The 23578-nt window shown below is 35.5% G+C and overlaps 1 protein-coding gene across 1 annotated transcript in view; it reads left to right on the top strand.

The window, feature by feature from the left end:
• Positions 1–4791, top strand: part of MDFIC (MyoD family inhibitor domain containing) — a 97363-nt gene extending 92572 nt beyond the window's left edge. The window contains exon 6 of the mRNA XM_075209012.1: positions 2671–4791. Coding sequence (XP_075065113.1) covers positions 2671–2918 — 248 coding nt within the window. The 3' untranslated portion in view covers positions 2919–4791. The remainder of the gene's footprint in view (positions 1–2670) is intronic.
• The last annotated feature ends 18787 nt before the right edge of the window (positions 4792–23578 follow it).

The raw sequence follows: 23578 nt of genomic DNA, 5'->3' as shown, positions 1-23578 counted from the left end.
AAGGTTGTTTTAAGAAATGAGTGGGGCTGTGTGCAAGATTAGTATAATTCTCTATACACTCACATTCAACATCAATATTGTGCACAATAGGGCAAACATCTTTTGATGAAAGTGTCCTATATATTGGTCCAATTCTTTCTAGGACCAGAGTGCACTAAGGACAATAATATGTTTAATGGGTCAGTCCTTCCCAGTACTAAAGTGTTTTAATAACAGCAACATGTTTGATGAGTCACTAATTTCTGGGATCGAAGAGTAATAATGACAGTGGCATATTTAATAGATCCCCTAAGAAACAGAGTGTACCAATGGCAGTAGCATGTTTATTGGGGCAGTTCCTCCTTGTAGCAGAGTGTAATAATCACAGTAAAACACAAATATGGTATACAGAAATCCTGCACTAGTATAACATCCAAGCTACATTATACAATGAATATATTTTTTAATTAAAGTATTACCCGGTGGTCATAATTTCTTTAAACTTTTTGAGCCTCTACTGTACAATTGTCTTTGCTTAGGGGGATCCTGGTCTCCTTTAATCCCCCTAAACATGCAAGTAGTAGTCATACTGCATTCTAAATGAATGTTTACAGGATGCCTTTCACTAATCATGTTTTATGCAGTAAATTACTAAATAAGGAATTTATTGTTGTTTGTGTTTATCATCTACTAAATATGCCTCTGTGTACTGCATACTCTGCATCCTTTATAGATACACCACTGAGCTGTGACTAGGTGATTTAGGCTGATCCATTTAACCAAACAGTTCATGTTTTAGGATTGTTACCCATTCGTGATTGCATTTGCCATGTAGTGATAATGAGCACTATCTATAGATACGTCTACCTCAAAATTCAGCAGCATTTCAACTTCAGGCATACTAATGCATATATTTACATTAAAATGTAATGTAGAGATGTAACTTGCCAGTGTTAGCTTTAAAGGCAAAAGCTACATTACCCTATTTGTACACAATATAATGTAAATAAGTCTCATATACACAAGAGAGAATAGTTTGTTGATAGTGTTAGTAATAAATGTCAAAGACATATTTACCATGTAAAATGTAAGAAAGTACAATCCACATCCTTTGTTTACCACTTTTTTAAATCGAATGGAAATCTTCTTTAATGCAGTTGTCCAAATGGAAATTACAAATAGGAAATCCAAGTAGATGGTCGCAACTTGACATAATATAACACTGCTAATGATTAAGTACTATAACATGGATGGGTCGATACTCTGTCACAAACTCCGAAGCAATTAGTACTGCTGGTGTCGTGGTCATAATCGCATATTTTTATTGCAGGCCTTCGTTGCCCACAAAAGAATAAACCCCATAAGAAGTGTTTCTGTGAAGGCTTCCCAAATTTCTTTAGTTCACTCTACAGGGGGCGTGTACATACCTTTACTGTACTCCTCTAGCGTTTGCCCAACCCCATTCTGCCTCTGTAAAGGCCGCAAGATAAACTCAACTCTAAATATCGACACATTTTGATTTGCATGTTCAATATGGAAATATGTCGATTTACACCCCACAAATGGACCTTGCGACCAATTGTAAATGAGGCCCTTAATGTTTCTTTCAAATGTCACTAGATGGGCATTAGCCATAGGTACAAATGATTTTCAGTCAGCTGTTATGTGATCCAGTAATCAACAGGTGTCCATAATAGTTTTGCATTATAGAACTCCTTATTTGAAAATTATATATCTTAATGGAGTTCACCTCATTTTACAAATGTTATGCAGTACTTTTGCGATCTGTGTATTTCATCTATCGGACAATTATGCTTGCCAATAGAATAGACATATACAAATTTGTGCTGTATAACAAATTGCTTGCTGAACATATGCACACATTAAAACAAGCAATATTTAACAAAGCAAAAGAATTCAAATCGCTAATACATTTAAAAAGAATAAAGGTACGCTTACGCACAAATGAACAAAAGTCTAGTTTTATTTAGCTTTTCTTTTGATGTGTAGCTAGCTATACAGGAAATTTTCAAGGCTGCCTTTGTTTCCTTTAAATAATATTTATGTAAGAAAAAGACATGTTATGTTTGTTTTCCCTTCTAAAATGTCTAGTTTTGTTGATTTAACTAGAAATGTAAGTATTCCATCGTTCTTAGCAGATTTAAGGATTCTTATTTACAGGGCTGAGCAAATCCCAGGAACCAGACAGCTAAATCACCTAAAAATATACTGTTGTAGCCATTTCTATTGATGCACATTTTCTCTGGCTACTGAATTTTACATTGTGTTGTCCGACAATGCTTATTTATATCACTGTGTTGTACATTTTTGTGCATAAGATTTTTATGCATAAAATGTTTTACATAATTAAGACTAAAATTTCTTATTGGAATGCAATATAACAAACAATAAGCAACTAAAATATATGTCCATTTAATTAACAAGTCTCTTTATTTTTATACATAACGATATCTGTATAATTCTGTTTGTGATTGCTTTTTCCATTTTGAGCAGTAATTTTCCTTTTTTTTTTAATTATCAGCCTTCTATTTTTTTTGGGGGGGGGGATGGGGGGGTTAGGCTTGGTTCGAAACATGTTTGAATTAACTTTTTTTTTTTTTTTCCTTGTTTCGTTTACATTCCCTGTGATGCATTCTACACACCTATCTGGAACTTCCTTAACTCATGAAGATTGCTGTGTCCACTGTATCTTAGCTTGCTTATTCTGTGAGTTCCTCACTCTCTGTAACATTGTACTGGGACAAGCTTCCTGTGGAATATGTACGTCTGAAGCTTGCTGTTGTTGCTGTGGAGAAGAGATGGGGGATGACTGCAACTGCCCTTGTGACATGGATTGTGGAATAATGGATGCCTGTTGTGAATCTTCAGACTGCTTGGAAATTTGCATGGAATGCTGTGGAATTTGTTTTCCATCATGAAACTATGACTTTGTTCTTCAACAACTGGAGTTCTTTTTTTCCCTGAACTGAAAATGACTTTAAGATTTTTAAAACTCATGCTGTTTGCACTGCTATCTATTTTTATTGCCTACTTTTGTACTGAAGATCACATTTGGGGAAAGAACAGGTGGGAATTTATTCCATTACTACTCCTTTTAATTAATGGACGTAACAATCAAGTTATTGATACCTACCAAAAACGTTGTGACTGTTCATGCATAGAGCCAAATTACAGTTGTGAACAATGGCCCATAAACATTAAAAGGATCATTTTCAAAACAAAGCATTTTAAGATGTATTTAAAAATATATAGAGGTAATATTCAGAGCTGATAACCTATCACCTTTTTTAAAAAAAATGTTCAGAAGACCAATTATAGTTAATTTAGAAATTCGCTGGTAGGTTTTATATTAGATCCCTGTGTGTGATATGTTTCAAACTAAAAATAAAGCCAAAGAGGAATACAAGTTTGTAACCTATAGATTACCTTAAAAGGAATAGATGACGGAAGTAGCGGATACCAGATTATATGGAGGAGCATGATTTGTTAGATGCAGCTCCAGTCACTTGCTGCCATCTATGACTTAGAATTTCCCACTCCTTTGAAGTGTCTCCAGGGCAATCGTTATTAAAGACAGGAAGTACATTCACTTTAAATACATTTTTAACAGTTCTTATGATGTAGCATAGAACTTGTTTTTAGTTGAGGAAGGTTGTTCTTTATCTCCATTCATAACGTGAATTACTTGTATATTAACTTAAAAGCAACATAAGGTACTGTGCTCTTCAGAAGTTTGCCTCTATTTATATTGTGTTTTAAATTGTATTGCAGAGAGACATCTGCCTGTGCTAAAGCTTCATTTTATAAACCATTTTAAACAATTTGATCTGCTTATTTGAAATAGAGTAAATGTAAGCACATTGGTCGTCAAAGATCATTATCTCTGTCCCATTACTTCTGAAGATGCTATATAAAGTTTTTCTGTACATCAATATCTATTAATTACTTGCAGTTTTAGATGTAGAATAATTCTCTTTGAAAGCACAGGGACTTCAAAGATAAATACATTACTTTTTAGTATGGTTTTATTAATATATCCTTCTGTATTATAACAAGAGTCTCCCTTTGAAAATAATAGATAGGCATCCATGACATTTTTCTTTACCAGAACGATCTCTTCTGGAAGATTGGACAAGGTGCTTTTTGTTTTGTAAATTTAAAAATATATATCGATCTTTCACAAGGCAGATCATATCTCAGTTTTAAACTACTATTGGTTTAGGGATTTTACAGATTGCAGATGTCAATAAAGTATATTTATGTTACCAATGTTTGTCTCTACCAGATCAAATATATTTAAAGCTGATATTTACTGTATACAATCATTAGATTCCTAGATATGTTCCTTCTAAGATTAAGCTGTTGCAGTTAATCAGAAAGTTCGTTGGAAGGGGACTTATTGCTATCAAATTGCTTGTATTATACTACTATTCTGCACTAGGATTATTAATAAGTGTATAATATTTATCTCTGTAGCAGAGAATTAAAATATATGAAGATACTTTGTCTTATATTTATACTGTGCTTTTTCCTGGATAAGGTGTACTAAATAAAACATACAGAACTAACACCTTAGTGAGCAGAACTAAAATTTAACAATGTGAAATGTATCTTTAAATCCAGATCTACTGGACTCTAACCATTGGTTGTTTTTGTTTTTTTGTTCATTTTTTCAAATATTCGTCTACCAGCACAACAGACACTATTTACCTAGATCTTTGCATTTTTTTTACTTTATGTTAACTGGAATTGTGCTAAACATTGTTTTAAAATAAATAATTTTATTTTACATATTGGATTATTCTGTGCTGATATTTTGCCTGTTATGTGGGCTGATGTTGCATGTTGTGGTTTTGAAAATGGATTGTGCATTCTGCTGGCTTTCCTGGTAAACACTGTAGTGATTATTCTCTGCGTGTCCAGCTGAGATTACTCATTGCAATGTACATGGACTCCACATTTTAGAAGAGCTCTAATGGCATAAAAATTCCAGAAGGAAGAATAATGTTAGCAGTGGATTGTAAAATCACTGTGTGCAATAGATACCGATTTGAGGTGTTTAAGAAAGTTCACAAGGGGAGTAGTAAAAATGCAAAAATAAATCTTTAAAATCACACTTCTGCTTTCTATTCTTTTAATTGTAGAAGATGTTTTCAACAAAATAGATGTGGTAGAAAACAAACGGAGGAATCTTAACCATGTCACTGCTCGGGAATTTCAAGCACCGTATTAATACATATTATGTTTAGAAGACCAGAAGATTGACAGACATGTGAGTGGGACACTAGTGAGAATAATTTGGTATTAAAAAAATAAATAAATCTTTCACACGAATTGTAAATGCATAGCATAGAATAAATCCCAGTGAAAGGTTTAAATATGCCTGGGATAAATGCAGTTCTGCTCTTCACTTTATTGTTCAAGAAGCTCAATGGGTAGACTAGAAAGACCAGTAATATCGTATGTGAAATTATCATTGTTTTCTGGCATACAATGAATGTATTAAGGCCATAAAAATCAGCTGTGTGCATTATTAAATCAGGTATTTTTTTAAAAAAAATGTTTTTGATAATTTTGTTCCTTTTATTTTTTACCTCACATCCCATGCCTGTGTAATCTGACAAGGATGTGAGACATATTGCCGTTTTTAATGAAAATGAGTTTAGTAAGGTGTGCAAGTTGTGCATTTAGTTCTTTATTTTTGTACCCTGTATTTGTATTTGAATTGTGGCCATGCTAAACATGTGGATGTTTTCAAAAAAGAAAATAACAAATGTATACAGTTACTCATCATGACAGAGCACGAGGAAATTGAGTAAATTATTTTTTAAAGATTCACCAGCTGTCAGGAAATACATTTCTTTAGAAATAGTTCTCAAGCAACAAAGATTATTGTGAAAAAAGACTTGAAAAGGATATGATGTATTGCATGAATAGAAAGGAAATTCTGAATAACTATTTCAAGAGGTCTCAATTGACTTTCTTGTCCTAGACGTTGCATAAGGGAAACTCATTCATCATTAAGCAGTTAAATTATGCTTGCAAATGTTATTTTAGATGAGGATTATATTAAAGCTTGGATACATGTAACCAGGATCTCCTACCCCTCTATCTCTCATTTGATAAGGACACAATGTATTGACAAGTGTTTTTTGTATTTTTTTGTTTTTATTCATGTAATTATGTGCAGTAAGCAATAAGAAAAAAAAAGTATATAGATATACATAGTGTGTGTATTGTGAAATATAATATGTAATGAAGTATAATATGATGTGTGTTTAGACTGCTTTACGTGAGTTTACAATGATTGCCATGAAATCTCATTATCTATACATCATAGCTCCCAACATTCAGAATCCCGAAAGTGGGACAAAATAAACCCCACCCACCTGCCATACTCCACCCAGTTATACACAAACTCCGCCTGCAAATGACCATAATTGTTCAAAAATCCATCATTTTCCCATTAAGTCCTGTCCCTGTGGGAGCCGTGAATTGGGACGTCCTGCCATAGTAGGAACACTGGGATGTATGATGCACGCTATGCTTCCTGTGTAAGAATGTACAGCAGTTTATAGATACACATGGCATCACTTAACTTTATCTCCATTGTTTATACATGAGAACACATCCTTGTAAAGTCAACACTTTTAGCTGTGTACCATAAAGGAACCGTGGGTTGACCATCCTTTAGTCTGGTAAAATGCATAGTCAGTTTAATGAGCAACTAATGACTACCTGCTATAGTTAAAATATCAGTCGATAAAAATCTTAGAACTAAAAAAGATTCTTATACATGGGATCAGCAATAAATCTGCATTATAGTGCTCCATAATGTAAATTCATTAAGCAGATATCTTTATGCCAATGACATATTAAAATTAATGTCACTCTGCTTCTTTATTGGTTCGCAACAACTGTAAATTCAGATTTGATGCAGTGGTCTGTCCTGTCTTTTCCTTCTTAGACTTGCTTGTTCTCTAACAGGATGCTGAATTTGTGCCCGGTCTGGTAAAAGGTTTTTTTTTACCCCTTAGATTTCTTCCAACCCCATTCACGGTAGTCTTCCTGGCTATTTTTTCCCCAATATATCTTCCCTTTAACCTCTTCAATTAATGCATCCAATAAAAATAAAAGTCACCTTCCGGCTGCTCAGCACAATTACCAACGCCTAGTACCAGATCAGCATCTGGCACTGCTATATTGTGCTAAGCTATAGCAGTATGAGCAATTTTCTTCTTTTAAGCTTTTGCTGTTTTTAGTGTTGCCTTGGTTTTATTTTTGTGGTACATTATGCTTTAGCTAGTCCTGTGCATGCACCCATACCACATTTTCATGTTGCATTTGACATATGCTTTTAATGCACTTCAGTCATAAAATGCACCTGATGGTAATGGTAGTGAAATATCAATTACAGTCGCCTCCAAGATGATGGTAAACAAAGTTCTGCAGTCCTACTAAGTCTCCCCCTTCCAACTTATTAGTATATTCCATCCTTTAAAACTTAGTCTCGTCTCATTTTTGCATTTGTAAGCATCAGCTTGTTTTTTTTTGTTTTTTTTTTACTAATATCCCTCATTCTATATGGATTGCTTCCATCTGCAACATTCCACCAAATCCACCCAAAGTTTCGAGGAACCCCCTTTTTGGGCTGCTACTGGACTGGTATAGTCTCCTATATTTTAGTTAAACTTATTTAAAATATTTGAAACATCAATAGTTACATATGTAATATTTGAACATTATTGAAGAGTTAAGCAAGCTTTGGCAATGTATCTCATAGGCTCACAGGAAAAAATGAAGTACTATAGAAATCAATGTGCAGTAGATTATAGTTATAAATGTCCATTAAGATAGGTCTTATTGGACGGAAGAAGTGGGAACAAAATATCTAATTATATACTGTAGCAGAAATTGACTAAATGTGGAACTAAAATACAGTAATGAATGCCAATGTTGGATAGATGGAAGGATAAATTATATTCTTTCTATATAAGATATTACTGTTAATGGAACATATAGAGGACAGAACATTGTAGACAGTCAAAGCTAATCAGAATTAAGTTTGTATAGTGAAGTGGACCAAAAAAAGTAAACTGCATGTGGGGAGGTCTCGGTGGCATGTGGGGGAGATTTTTAATACATGGGGGCTGAGAGTTTGTGATGGGTTTGATCGCATGTGAGTGCGTTTTGTGTTAAGTGGGGTTCAGATGACATGTTCGGCTATTGTGCCGCAAGCGAGAGGTCGGTGTGGCATCTGGTAGAATTTTGGAGCAAGTGAATGGTATGAGGGGCATTTTGTGATCCGTGAGTGTTCCAAGCTCGTTTCTGGCCTTTTTTCTTTCTTGAAATTGAAAGTAATGTGTAGCCCCTTTGAACCTTGGAGGGCTCCACATGTGACCCATGAAGTATTTCAGGTTGCCCATCACTGGTCTACAGTCTTAGAGGCATATTCAGTTAAACGCAAAGTGCTTCCAGGAAGGACCCAAAGGTACTTGGCGTTACTGCAACATCGCAGATCTCCCTTTGCCCTCCCATAGGGTTGCGAAGGAAAATCTGAGATGTTGCAGTACCATAATAACTAAACAAAAAGAGTGTCTGCAGCTAATTGAAAATGCCCTTTGGGGTCTATTTGGTATATGTATCTTTTACAAAAAAAAAAACATGGGTTTATGCCTTTATTAATAAAGTTGCTTTGCTCTAAACCCTCTATAATTCTCTTATGTCAATCAGTTGCCCAAAATTTTTGCATTAAACCTGTTGACAAACTATGTGTTATTTGCATTTGTCTTAGATTCAGGTGGGGTTGCTGAGATTTCTGTTAACAAGTTTTCCTAAATTTTCGAGTTTAGGTTAGATTATGGCATCTTTCAACCAGATTTTTTTAAAATAAAGTTCAGACATTAAAACACGTTATATACATGAACTTTGCTCATGTAGAGGCATGAATGACAGGAGAATGTCAAAACTTTGATTTACATCTGGGCCTTTGCATGTGTACCCCTCCTCTACATTTACAATAATCTACATATTATTTGACATTTAGGTGACAACCAACCTACTTAGCCCCATACCTTACCCCCTTCTTTCTTGTTCACATCCCTTTACCAGGTTTAAATCCCATGTTTTCATGTTTATATTACAAAATTTATTGGAAAATCTTGGATTCTGTTTAATTATTTTATATCTTAACCTTGATAAATAAAATTGTTTAAAAGCAACAAGTTAAGTGTAGTCTCCTTGAAATATTTTGTGTAGGATAGAACATGGGTTGCAGCTATATGAATTGCACGCAGCAATATGGAAGGAACATAGCTCTATAAAATGCAAGACATACGGAATTTCACATGTAACTAACCCTTGGAAGGAAATGGAGTAAGGGCAGTAAAAATAGGAAAATACTATCAGACATAGATGATGAGACACAAGAATATCAGGCTCTGTATGTATTTGTTGAGCTATGGTAGATGCAAGTTCATGTTAAGTCTCTATGACCTGATTATAATTTACCTCTTCTGGAAATCTGCTAAATAAACAGATATTTTTTCAGCAACATTATAGCATAGCTTTTCATACGTTGTTCAATCGGCAATATTTACATAAAGAAAGGTTTTATGTTCTGTAGTTGGAATTTTTAGTTCCTAAATTTGTTTGGAAATCGGAAAATACATATTGTGCTTATCTGTTAAAGACACTGAAATGATAGCACATCCACGCAGGGCAAGTCACTATTCATGTCTGTCCCAGCACATTGATGATATCAGTAGCCAAATTTAGGTTGGTCTCCAATGGCAGTATAGTTACATATCTTTTATACTGTTGCAAAGCAAATGCTATAATGAAGTTACAGCTTAAAATTAGAATGTAGTGGAATAGGTGGAACGGAGGCAGCACATTTTGAGATATCTGTATGCTTATTTGTTCCACATTTTTAACATTTTGCATTAAATCGTTCAGCAATGTGTCCTATATAGTTACAATTATGATTTCTGTACTAATACTAGTGTATAAAAAGCACTGTAGTCTACCATTTAAATTCTATCCATAGTTTGCTGTTTTTCATACCCAAAATCAGGAAAATAATTGTCTTCAAGCAATTTTAGTAATGAAGCGGATTATTTGCTGTCAATTATGTGCAAATTTATGGAAACCAGACACAACAGAGTCATGTAAAAATGAAATCCCAGCTGCTGGAAAGGCATAGCGCTGGCCACAATGAGAACTACACATTAGGTAAGTAAAGATGTGCAGTGCATTACAGAATGCCTTTATTCACACTCTGTGCTTAAAAAAAGAACAAATCCATCATCTTGAAATTTGACTTGTAGCTTGACATTAAAAATAATATGAGTAGAATTTTCAGTGGGCTAAGCACAAAACTAGTTCAAGTAGTGTCACTCTCAATTAATGTACTCAGGTGGTGTGCCCATTAAAATTCCCACATGTGGGTTCAGCTCACTATGCAAATGGGGTCATTACCTGGAGAACTTAATTGGGAATGACATTGGGAGTATGAAATTTTCTTTCAAAACAATCTCTAGTACACATTTAGTATACATTTGATTGTCATATGTATAGAACCTTGTTTTCTTTTACCACATACTATTTAATTAACTGGCACTGTACACTTGCACCAAAAATATGAAAAATACCCATCTCAAGTATTACTTTATGCAAAGTAGTTACTGGTTGCATATTTTGTTATATCAAGTCACAATGAGGCATCTCATGGGGAATCTTTCCTAGCCACCTAGCTGTTATGTAGGACTACATGCTAAGACCTCAGAAGAAGCGACACACATCATCATTGTCTTCTGCTGGGACAATTTCAAACAAAATAAACAGCTAATTCAGGGATTTGATTACAGCTGATTGGACGAATGCCATAGTCTTTCACGTTTCAAAAATCCTGAACGCAAGACCTCATTGGTTCTGCCAGTTTAGAATGTTCCTGTGGAAAATTACACCGGCGTTGAGAGTGGTTTTGATTACAATTATTCTATATACAAGCTAAGCCTCTGTGGTCATGGTAATCTCTCTCAAAATAGGCAGTTCCTTGCTGTATATAAAGAGAGAGAATTAATAATTAGTATATTAAATCTTTTTTTAAAAAAAAATAGAACATAAGATTTGAACAGAATACATTTATTAAAATATATGCTGTAGTATAAATTATATCTGAATATTGTGTTTACTTTATCATTTCAGTGAGAATACTTTTTATAGACACTGTAGTTTTCAGCCACTGGGGATAGTTTTATATATCATTCACACAATTCCATGAAAAGTATTTCCTGTACTAATTTAATAAATTAGTAAATAATGCCTCTGAAATGTAATGTAGAATTTCAAGTTCACTAGTTTGCCTAACATCAACTTCACAAAAGATAAGGTGCTAGATTCACTAAAGGCCGGTTTTGTAAAACCGCCTGTTTTAGGCAGTTTCCAAACCACTGGATGTGCTAATGGCCAGACCAAATGAAACTCGCCATCTTACAAAGCGCCACATTGCACATCACCATCCCGATTTTAACATAGTAATGCATGCTGTTAGATTTTATTAAGCTGTAATTTGGCAAACTGCTGAAAAAAACCAGGCAGAAGAAAAGAGGTGGTAATGATTGCTCAATCTGCAAGCTGTTTGGGCTATCTTGGCATTCAGAACAGGTGGCAACATTCAGCCATGAATTACTGGGGGCAATCATTATTTATTGCTTAAGGGGCAAAATGAATTAATAATTAATGGGGTAGATTAAACTTATTATTATTATAATGTTGCCCCTTATTATAATGAAAAATTAATTTGCCCCATAAGTAAATTATTTTGCCCTCTTAATCAATAAATAATGATTGTTCCCTTAAATAATAAGTCAATGGTGCCTCCTCTTATGTTCTGAATGACAAATTAGCTCAAACAACATCAGTTGGTACAATCTAGCCAATCAGGATCAGGTCTAAAATAAAAGCTGTCTTTTTTCTGGCGGTTCTGTCTAAACCACAGACGGTTTATGTTTTTTGAAACTGCCATGCACTTCTCACGGTTTGACACTTTAGCCTCAAACTACTCTACGATAAATGTGGCGGTTTATAGCACTAAATCGCTGGTGATGTGCAGCAGGTTAAAGCCACAAAAAAAAGCCTCTTCAGTACATCTAGCCCAAGATATTTTCTTTCTCTTGAGGTGGGGTTTGAGCTGCATCTTGCAACATAAATATGGCTTCAAATAATAATGCACAAATGAGTAAAGCAAATAAACCTTAAACAATTGTTGTAAAGGAGTTGGGCATATTATAATTACTTTATTTAAATGTCAGAAAAGTGGTTCATTGACCAGTAAAGTATTTCTATAAAAGTCATTGGTTTAGATCAATAAAAAATAATAAAACCTGTTTCTAGCTGCTTTATAGATAGCTTTAAAGATACAATATATGTTTGAAAAATTTAATTGCGTATCTTATATGAAACAAGTTTGCTAATCTTACGAAAATATAATCTACCAGATAATAGACGTCATCTGGGTCTAACATGTAGGAAGAAATAAGAATCTGAACAATATATTATACTTCCCCAGATTAAAGTGTGTTTATGCAACACCTCTAGAAATATATTATTTCATAACGGAAAATATTAATACAATATCAGAATTGGAAATTAGTAAAGTTATCATATTTATTTTAATTTAGTTTCAAACATAGATTTATTTACACATTTCACGTAATAAAAGAGCACAAGTTTTAAATATTTTGCTAAGCTTTTGTGTATACGGGCAGAATAATTATCAAATATTTGTCATAAAGAAATCAATAAAATCAGTTTTTAGAACTAAAGTGCCCTAAAACAGAAAACTTACTTTATTTTATCATTGGGGACAATGCGAAATCAGCCAATCAGAAGCAGCTAGATAGTGCTTCTTATAGTCATATAATTATTGTGTATTGTTACACCCGCCCTGTGTACATATTTTTTTTAACATCAATTTTTCTTTTACCAAAATTAACAATACCAAACAAATAATAAGTAACCTTCAAGTTACCCCATCTCTCCCTACTACAATTCAAAGGTACAGTATTATGATAAAAAATTCAAAATATGTACACATTTTTGGTATACATGTGCAGTATGGAAATGCATATCTTACGCCCAATAAATTGATGTACCCCCATTGCTAAATTGTCCCCAACATCTTTAAGAGCATATTAAATCTAATGTTGTGCTGTCCTTATTAAAGTAGTATGCGGCAGACTATTTGACAAATATGACACATATAACTGTTTAGGCTAGATCAATGAATAGTGATTTTTGATGTAACTAACATTTATGATAAGTTGCAAAATGATAATACCAAAAAGAAACCAAAATAAATGTTTATAGTATAATCTAAAGCTATGATTAATATCCCACATTTTCTCTAAAACCAAGAAATGATCCAGTAAAGAAAGTAATACAGAAAAATAAACATCAGATTTGCAAAACATTTTAAAGGTACATTATCATGGGGAAAACCTATCCAAAACAAGTAATTATATTTAATCTATTTGATTACTTTTTTACATTCACATCTACTTTTTCTATTATTTACGGACATCAAATAGACCTTCTGAGCTCACAATACCTGTAGACCTTTTATGTACTAAGGAAATAATTGTGGAGACACGCAATTGTGCAAGACTATTCCAGAGGTCACCACTGTAAATATGAAATGCTGGATCCCAAAATTGGTTAAGTCATTGTTTATTAAGTTCTAATAAACACACCAATAACATTAACAATAGACAAATATTGCCCCATAATTATATTGTATTGGCTAATTGATACTAGCCCCAGTTGACTTCTGGTCCAGGTGGCTTCAAAACTGGTCATTTATTCTCATAATCCATTTCCATTTTAACTCTTCATGATGCCAACAAGACATATTTCAAACCATAAAAAATGTGACTCTGGATTTTGTGTGATATTTTGAATAGGTATCCTTACTATAGTATAAAACCTAAATTACAACTCACTGTTTTATTTCGTGACAATCCTGAACATTACAATTCAATTTGGTCACTTTACTTGGTCAATTTTGTTTGTAAATAAATATCACAGCATGTCCTAGACTCCACTTTGATGACTAATTAAGAACACACGGTCCGCCTCCACAGCTTCTTTTCTGCAAAGGAAAAACCTAGAATTCTGCCTGGGCTTCTACAGATTTCAGTTATAACGTATTGTGCGTTTATATAAATCGGACATATGCACTTCTGTATTCAACAAGTAGCGCATGTAAAGATATGTCTGTTGATGATTTAGGATCTAGGCCAGCTTTGCTCTAACAGACAATACACTGCAGATTACATCCAATACATATGTGAAATATAAAGTCACAAAATATGACACACACACAAAAACATATTCAATTAATGGCACCAATTGATAAAAAACAAAAGTATACACATCCATCATCACTATCACTCGGCACTTACACTCGAGCTGTAGGTGGTCTAAGTGAAACAAAGGAACTACACGTACCTTTGAGATGCCCAAAGCTTGAATTGGATGCTACTGCATGCACTCGAGCTTGGCACGCCCTAACTGTACATTGACCATTAGCATATGCTTAGTCCCCTCCCCATTCCGTCCATGAAATTGTAGGCTGTAGTAAGGGTATTTTGCGCAGAGATAAATAGGAAATTACTGCGTTCTCTGGCGTATTGCTTGTTTCTTGCCATGAGCAAATTTATTTTACGCAAAAAATGTCATGTATCAGTCCTTATCAACTGTGTTGATAACAGCTTGCTCTATGAACTATCATCACCTTTTGTGATTTAATTTTTTTTATAACTTCGTTTTGTCATAAATGTTGTGCAGAACACAAGTAAGAATATATAATGTTTCTGTTGGTAATGCTAGGCATTGCTTGATAATACTAGTCATTACTGATGATAAGAATCTGGTCACTGTAGGGATAATACAGTAACATGTCACTATTGTGGACACTATTAGAGCACAGTTAGATATAGCATTCTGTAAATATTGTGGCACTGCTAGGCATTCTGCAAACAGTTTTCTTGGCACTATTGGGTAATGTAACTAAAGACAGTATTCTGAGTAATGCTGTATACTAAAAAGGATAATATTGTGGGCAGTGCTGAGCACTACTGGGAATTTGCAACTGTATAGTAAACATAGGCAGTACACACTTTGCATTTTAAAGTTTAGCACAATTACCATACTATTATTTTTTTTTTTAGCAGGAAAATTGGGAGGAATTGTTCTTGTCTATGTGCAGTATTGCATAATGAGGTTTGGTAAGAGGACATATTGTTGTTCTTGGTTTTCTAAATGTGATTATCACTAAAATTGTGAGTTTTCTGTCCCAAGCCACAATGGACATTTGTTTAGCCAAATATTCTGCTGGTAATCCTTTTTTGTTTGTAGTAGAGAACTGAAATTGAAATTTGTTAATTTGGTTTTCAGCAGCTCCCTTTTGTTCCTATTTTGGAGCATCAAGTGAAGTGTGTCTTCAGTGTGAAGTTCACACCTGGCGATCATCAACAAGCTGAATTCCAGGTTGTTCTTAGTTCCATCAGAACACATACAAGAATCACAAACAGTACGTCTTCCTGCTACCATAGTGTTTTTATGTACATTTCATTGCAATAGAGTAAAATGTAAAAATGTAATATTGATTGAGAAAGGGTCATAAAAAATATTTTACATTTATTTATAAGGTACATTACATATAATATAGATGGTTAATATGAGCATGCAAAATATCTTGCTTGCTGACATTCTTAAATATGCAAACATATAACGTAATCATTATGAAATTTAAATAAAGATTTGCTCTATGGATACCTTCAATAGTAAAGATGATCAATTGAATCTTTATGAATCCCAAAAAATAAATCAACCTCAAAACCACATCATCCATCTGATAACTATTCTTAGAAATCTCTCTATGTTTGCTCTCTGAGGGCCTCATTTAGAGTCGGATGCAATTTACACTGCAATCGTAAGTGTAAATTGCATCCCGTAATTTACACAGTATTTAGAGAAGCACGGAACTTTAGATCCATGCAAATTAGAATACTGTGCAAATTGCACAACCCACGCCTCTTTATCTGCCTTATGGGCCGACGTGCAAGTGTATCATGCACAGCACCCTGTAAGGCAGATAATTAAATTTTTAAAAAAATGTACAAAAATTGTTCTTTCCCCTCTCAACAGCGCAAGGGTTGGTTTACTTTGTTTTTTTAATACATCAAGGTATCTTGCACCAGCTGAGAGCACCCACAAAAGATAAGTCTCCTGGAGACCTAGCTGTGGTTGCTTTCAACTCAAAATAGCACTACCTCTAAGCGCAGAGAGGTGCAACAGGGAGATTCGTCTCAGTTGGAGTGCAAACTGAGCTGGATCTTTGGCCAAAAGTGCTTTTTGCGCTCAACAGAAGGACTTGCGTCCGACTCTAAATCGGGCCCTGAATCTCTCAGTAGTGATTCTCTATTCTCTTACTCAGCTTTACATATTACACTGGTGTCACTTTCTAGGAGTTTTTTTTTTCTTTTTATTGACAGAGTGGTCTTTCAGTTCAGCCAGTCTTTCAAATATAAGTCAATAAAATTTCTCAGTAGATGTTGTTCAATGTATTGCAATATGCTTTATTTCAACTGCACTCAGAAACTCCCTATTTTCACATAAACAATGCAATGAATGCCTTTCAAATACTGTTATATACTTTGTACCAATTGCAACTGAAAATTGTCCACTTTATAAGTATCTATTTTTCAGTCAAACAAATATGGCAGGAGATGTGGTTCAAAAATGTGGATCAAAAAATGTGTTTTTTATAATATTTGTTTTATGAAACAAAAAGGCATTTATAACAGGTAGTTCAAACATTTTTAATATACTTTATACCCTAAGTTCTCAGATTGTGGTACATGTACCTCAAATGAAACCAAAGATACAAGGGGTAATCAACTTTATTAGATGAACTCAAAATCGTATAACATGTATTGGTAAATAACAAAACTTTCCCCATAAATCTAATATGAAGGGCTATTGTTAAATCATTTAAATGCAGAAAAGGTATCTTCATGTAAACATGCTTAAATTAGGAGATACTTTCATTGAATTTACACACATTGGTTGATCACTAGTATAAGAAAATACATGGGTTGGGTACAAAATCCCACCGTAAGAAATACACTGTCATTGGGAAGACCCTAGGTTATAAATAGACCTTGAGTCTTTCATATTTTCATTATGCGGCGGGTGTTGCTGCATACAGAAGCAAAGTTTGCGTCATCTCTATGGTTTTTTTTGTGGCCAAGCTTGTTTCAGGCGAGTATTTTGGGTTTTTTAAGCTACAAGATAAGAAGATTTTTTTACATGTTTGGAATGTTGCTATGACTTTTTTTTAATGGACAGCTGCAGGACCTATGGAATTTGCTTTGGGGTTTAAAGCTTACAAGAATTAGAGCGATTTAAAATTACAAGATTTGTATCCATTAAAGCTTATAAGATTTTGATCCATTAACTCTTAAAATATTTGACTCCATTAAAGCATACAAGATTTGAATCTTACAGATTAAGAACACAGGTAATGGTAACTATTAGGGTATTTATCTGTAAATAAACGTTATGGTTAAAACGAGGAGTGTGGTTTAGTTACATTTTGGGTTGGTGCACTACGGGTCACAACTGTCCCTGGGTGCCAGGGCATGCTAGCACTTGTTGTACCCCAAGTGGCACTTGTGGTACCCCAAGTGCCAGCATGCCCTGGCTGTCATGTTTATGCCGGCTGCTAGCACAAGTTTTGGGTGTTTTTTTTTGGGGGGGGGGTATTTTTAACTTTTATTACTCTTTTTGAATTATTTTTTTTAACACTGTTTTGTGTTTGTGGGTTTTATAAATGCATGTTATTTTAATATAGTTTGTACAGGTGGGGTCGAAATTTGTCTATTTTTAAATGCCTATTTTTACATCAAATAAATATTAGCAGGTATGTTTCATTATTTTAAGTATGTATAATAAAAATTGTCTCTCTTATTATCACCTTCACAATTTTTTTACATATTATATAACTTTCAAAACATAATTGTGTCTCCTATAAACACCTTTCTTTCAAGGGAATACCACTAGGATTTATTTTCTAAAGATTTGCTAAAGGGCGGTTTGTTCAATCCGCCACTTTTTCGACTAGTTTTCCAGTGGGATTTACTAAAGCCCAAACCGCCGTCAAAAACGGCCAGAAAATAAATTTTTCAAAACCACCACTTTACAAACCGCCATCCGGATTTTGAAAATGTTGAATATATAAACAGCCGGATTTACTATGGAGGGTTTTGACAAACCGGCAGAAAAGCGCCATTCAAACGACCGAAATAAAAGAGGTGGTTGTGAATGGCGACATTGACCCAACAGCATAGAGTTTCTGCTATTTTGCCAGTGTGAACATAAGTTAAAGTTTTTGTTTGTTTTATATTTGAAAAGTGGTATTGTTTTCTTTTTGGTTTAGGTGTAATCTGTAAAATTTACTCATATTTGTTTGCTTTTCCTGAGCACAGGGTAGTGCGTTCTGCTCATGTGCAACCTTTAATATTCTTTGCGAAGTGTCAGACAGGTGGCAATGCAAAGTATCAAATGTGCTAACTTTTTTGCACACAGTATAATAGTGTCTAACAGGCAGGACAGACAGATTTTTTGAGTTTAAATGAAACAACATTTATTGTGGTACCTAAGCTAAGTATACATAAATATTGCATAAACATGCCCCACAATGTACACACTCAATTTCTGATGTGCGCAGGGTACACGTAACAGAAGTATAATAGACTGTAAATAGTGCAACATTTTTAAGAACTGAGAAAAGAAGAACATTTAAAAAATCAGAACCAAATATTTTACTGGTTGTTGGGTAAAACCACACACATTGGGCTACCTACTCCTTTTGGCAGGTACATCAGAGGTTCAGATGACACTCTCTCCTCTTCCTCGCCCCCCCCCCCCTCCCCCCCTCCCCCTGGTCCCAGCACCTCTCCTTGGTGGAGTACTTTGCACGGAGCGTCCTGGTGTACTAGCCAAACTGGTTTCAGTAGTGGACACTGGCAAAGGTAACCGTGTTTGGGCAGCCATACGATTCACACTGGCATTGACCCCCTTTACTGTGGTGTGTAAGGCCTCCACAGCCCCAGTCATTTGAATCATGCTGACATTGGATTGCTCTATAGCTGCAGCTATGCAATTTAATGCAGAAGGAATTAGGTTAGGATTGTGGTAGGAACGCCTCAAATGTCCAACAATATGAGACATATGTCTGGTTTGAGTGTCCATAAACTGAGACTGCAGGACTTGAAAATTGGCGATGGATTGGGCCATTTCTCGCCCTGTATCCAGCTGAGGAGGTGCAGTTTGTTGCTCTTGTGTCTGTTCTGCAAGGCCAGTTTCTTGTTCCTGGCTCCTAGACACAGGGACATCTATTACCTGTAAAATGATGACTGTGACTTCCTGTGTGTCTTCAGGAGGTGACATCTGTGCTCACTGGCGCTGGCCTTGCAGAGATGATGAGGTTCTTGTGGAGAAAAGACCAAAGTAAGTTTATAGAAAATTACATGTTTGTCATTCGCATTTTGGACACTGCAGGCAAACACATAAACATTGTTTAACTACAGACACTTTTAAAAACTCAACCTTCCTGACTAGTTGGAATATAGGTCCTGCATAAGGATGATACTCATCTTTTCAGGTAGTAAAAGCTCATGTATCCTATGTGTTAGGATGAGGCCAGAGTGAAACCTAATTAATTTTTTACCCAAATAAGAGGGTGTAGACTGCAAAATGTTGATTGTGGAGTGGGCTAAACTATTACTCCTTTTGGGCAGCCTCTGTGTAGTACTTCCAGCTGCATTCTACAAACGTCTATCAACCAAGGTATTTCACATATCCACAAGCATTTACACATAACAAATGATTGAAAACAATGTATTTGCTCCAAATCGGCAACACTCACCAGCTTGCTCTTCAGGGGCAGGATTCCAGATTGAAGAGGGAGGAGTCGATTTTGGACTCGGAGTGGACTCTCTTATAGGCGAATCTGAATGTGTTAGCAATAACAAAAACTGTATTAGCAGTGGAAAACATCTATTCATGTATGCAGTGTACTTTGAAAATGTAAATTTATTTATTAAACAACAAACCCTTTTTTAATTGAATGCTTCATTGCAAAAACTTATAGTAAAATATGCAAACAACTCACCACTTCCTTGACCAAAAGAATGTGTACACGTGTCCTGGACATTTACACCTTCCACAATTTCATGGGGCAGTATCTCACGCAACTCCTCCTCATAGCTGGTATACTCCACATGAAGTGTTGGGCCTCTTGCTACCCTCCTGTCCTGAGCCATTTTTTCTTTAAGGCGTCTCTTGATGTCTGAAAAACGTTTGCGGCAGTGAGACACTGACCGCTTTAAAGGTCCCACCACATTCATGGCCTCACATATCTTAGACTACAGTTGGTGTCGCCGCCCTAGCGCAGTACGGGCTGCAAGGTTCCCTAAAATAAAATCGTAACAGGGAACTATATTGTGCACCAACATACAATTCTCATTGTGAGAAAATCTGACATTCCTCCCTGACTTTGTCTTCCTCCCCTGTCCTGTCTCCTCTAACCCTTCCTCACCTTCCTCTGTCCCCTTCCGCTCCATCTCCCTCTCCTCACCCTCTGCTGCGATATGAAGTTGCTGCTGGCAATGAAACGCGTCAGCAGGTTATACATGTCTTTCTGTGATCGCTACTTATAGCTAAACAGGTTACATATTATGCTGATACAAGTGTCTGTATATTCAAAGAATTGTTGCAGTTTTTACAATTTTTACATGAGGTCTCGGATTGATAACATCGCTACATAGGTAGCATGACTCCTGACAAGCGCTACGGTGCTTTGTAAATGGAACTTGTGCAGTAATAGGAATGGACATCGCTATATGGGGAGCTGCTTTATGATCCTTAGCAAGCACTTCGGTGCTCTATAACAGAACCTGTGGAGGAATAGGAACTGGAATCCAGGGCAAACGTCTTTGGAGGAATCCTTTTTGGCAACGCTAATTAACAAACACCTATAGAGCCATTGGGAAGATACAGATTGGATCTTTTACCGTTTATTCCATGAGTCTGGTAAGAGAGTGTTTCCAATGTTGTACCTTGCGGATTGCCACCCCTCCTTGACTGGCTACTGCTTGCTCAATTCATTGACAGCTTCGATAGTCCAGGATTGATAAATATTTTTTACTATGATATCCCACGCATAATTGATTCAGACTGTTTGGTATGAACTTTTCACATAAGACAATCCATTGATTTTTATAAACATTCTGTTTGATTTTTGTAGAAATTTAAACAGAAAAAACAATATAGAAACATAGGTGCACCTATATATTTCTATGGTTTCTCCATATATATATATATACAGTCGAGTCCATAAATATTGGGACATCGACACAATTCTCATATTTTGTGCTCTATACACCACCACAATGGATTTGAAATGAAACTAACAAGATGTGCTTTAACTGCAGACTTTCAGCTTTTATTTGAGGGTATTTACATCCAAATCAGGTGAACGGTGTAGGAATTACATCGGTTTCTATATGTGCCTCACACTTTTTAAGGAACCAAAAGTAATGGGACAATCGACTCAAAACCTATTTCATGGACATGTATGGGCTATTCCCTCGTTATTTCATCCTCAACTAAGCAGGTAAAAGGTCTGGAGTTGATTCTAGGTGTGACATTTGCATTTGGAATCTGTTGCTGTTGACTCTCAATATGAGATCGAAAGAGCTGTCACTATCAGGGAAGAAAGCCATCATTAGGCTGAAAAATCAAAACAAACCCATCAGAGAGATAGCAAAAACATTCGGTGTGGCCAAATCAACTGTTTGGAACATTCTTAAAAAGCTCAGCAACACCAAAAGACCCGGAAGACCACGGAAAACAACTGTGGTAGATGACAGAAGAAGTTTTTCCTGGTGAAGAAAAAACCCTTCAAAACAATTGGCCAAATCAACAACACTCTCCAGGAGGTAGGTGTATATGTGTCAAAGTCAACAATCAAGAGAAGACTTCACAAGAGTAAATATAGAGGGTTCACCACAAAATGTAAACCATTTGTGAGCCATAAAAACAGGAAGACCAGATTAGAGTGTGCCAAAAAAACATCTAAAAAGCCATTACAGTTCTGGAACAACATTTATGGACAGATGAGACAAAGATCAACTTGTAGCACCGTGATGGGAAGAGAAGAGTATGGAGAAGGAAAGGAACTGCTCTTGATCCAAAACATACCACCTCATCAGTGAAGCATGGTGGTGGTAGTGTCATGGCGTGGGCATGTATGGCTGCCAACTGGTTCCCTTGTATTTATTGATGATGTGACTGCTGACAAAAGCAGCAGGATGAATTCTGAAGTGTTTCTGGCAATATTATCTGCTCATATTCAGTCAAATGCTTCAGAACTCATTGGACGGTGCTTCACAGTGCAGATGGACAATGACCCGAAGCACACTGCAAAAGCAACCAAATGAGTTTTTTAAGGCTAACAAGTGGAATGTTATGCAATGGCCAAGTCAATCACCTGAATACGATTGAGCATGCATTTCACTTGATGAAGACAAAACTGAAGGGAAAATGCCCCAAGAACAAGCAGGAACTGAAGACATTTGCAGTAGAGGCCTGGCAGAGCATCGCCGGGGATGAAACCCAGCGTCTGGTGAAGTCTATGCCTTTCAGATTTCGGGCTGTAATTGACTGCAAATGATTTGCAAGAAAGTATTAAAAAGTGAAAGTTTGATGTAGGATTGTTTAGTTTGTCCCATTACTTTTGGTCCCTTAAAAAGTGGGAGGCACATATAGAAACCGTTGTACTTCCTACACTGTTCACTTGATTTATTATTATCTTCTGCTGTCTGCATTTAATGTGGTTTCAGGCAATACCTATTTTTCACATTAAACACTAGAGGCACACATTACTGTCATCCATAAAGAGGGAAAGAACCCATCCCAATGCTCAAGCGATCGCCCTATCTCCCTCCTAAACATAGATATTAAATTGTTTGCAAAACTTATCGCCAACCGAATGAAAATATTCCTTCTAAATGTATTACATTCCAATGAAGTGGGATTTATTTCTATCAGAGAGGAACATGCTAACATAACCAAAATTATCCACTTACTCCATCTTCTATCATAGACCAAAACTCAGGTTCTTCTCCTTTCCACAGATGCAGTGAAGGGCTTTGATAGAATAAATCGGTGTTTTATGAGAGGAGTACAGGAGCACTTGGGTAGAGGCTCTCTTTGCATGCACAGAATTCTCTCCTTATATAAATCCCCTAGTGTGAAAATTAGGATGATGGAACATTCTCTGACCCAGTCTCAATCTCAAACGGCACTCAACAGAGCTGCTCTCGCTCACTGTTAATTTTTATTCTCTGCATAGAGGCTCTAGCTATGCATCAGAATACAGACATAAATGGTCTGTATAAAAATAGGTAACAGGGAGATCAAATTGGCACTTCATAATGATTTACTT

This window comes from Mixophyes fleayi, chromosome 4 (assembly GCF_038048845.1).
Source record: "Mixophyes fleayi isolate aMixFle1 chromosome 4, aMixFle1.hap1, whole genome shotgun sequence".
NCBI lineage: Eukaryota > Metazoa > Chordata > Amphibia > Anura > Limnodynastidae > Mixophyes > Mixophyes fleayi.
Note: the sequence above shows the minus strand (reverse complement) of the source record. Positions and strands in the feature narration are given on the sequence as shown.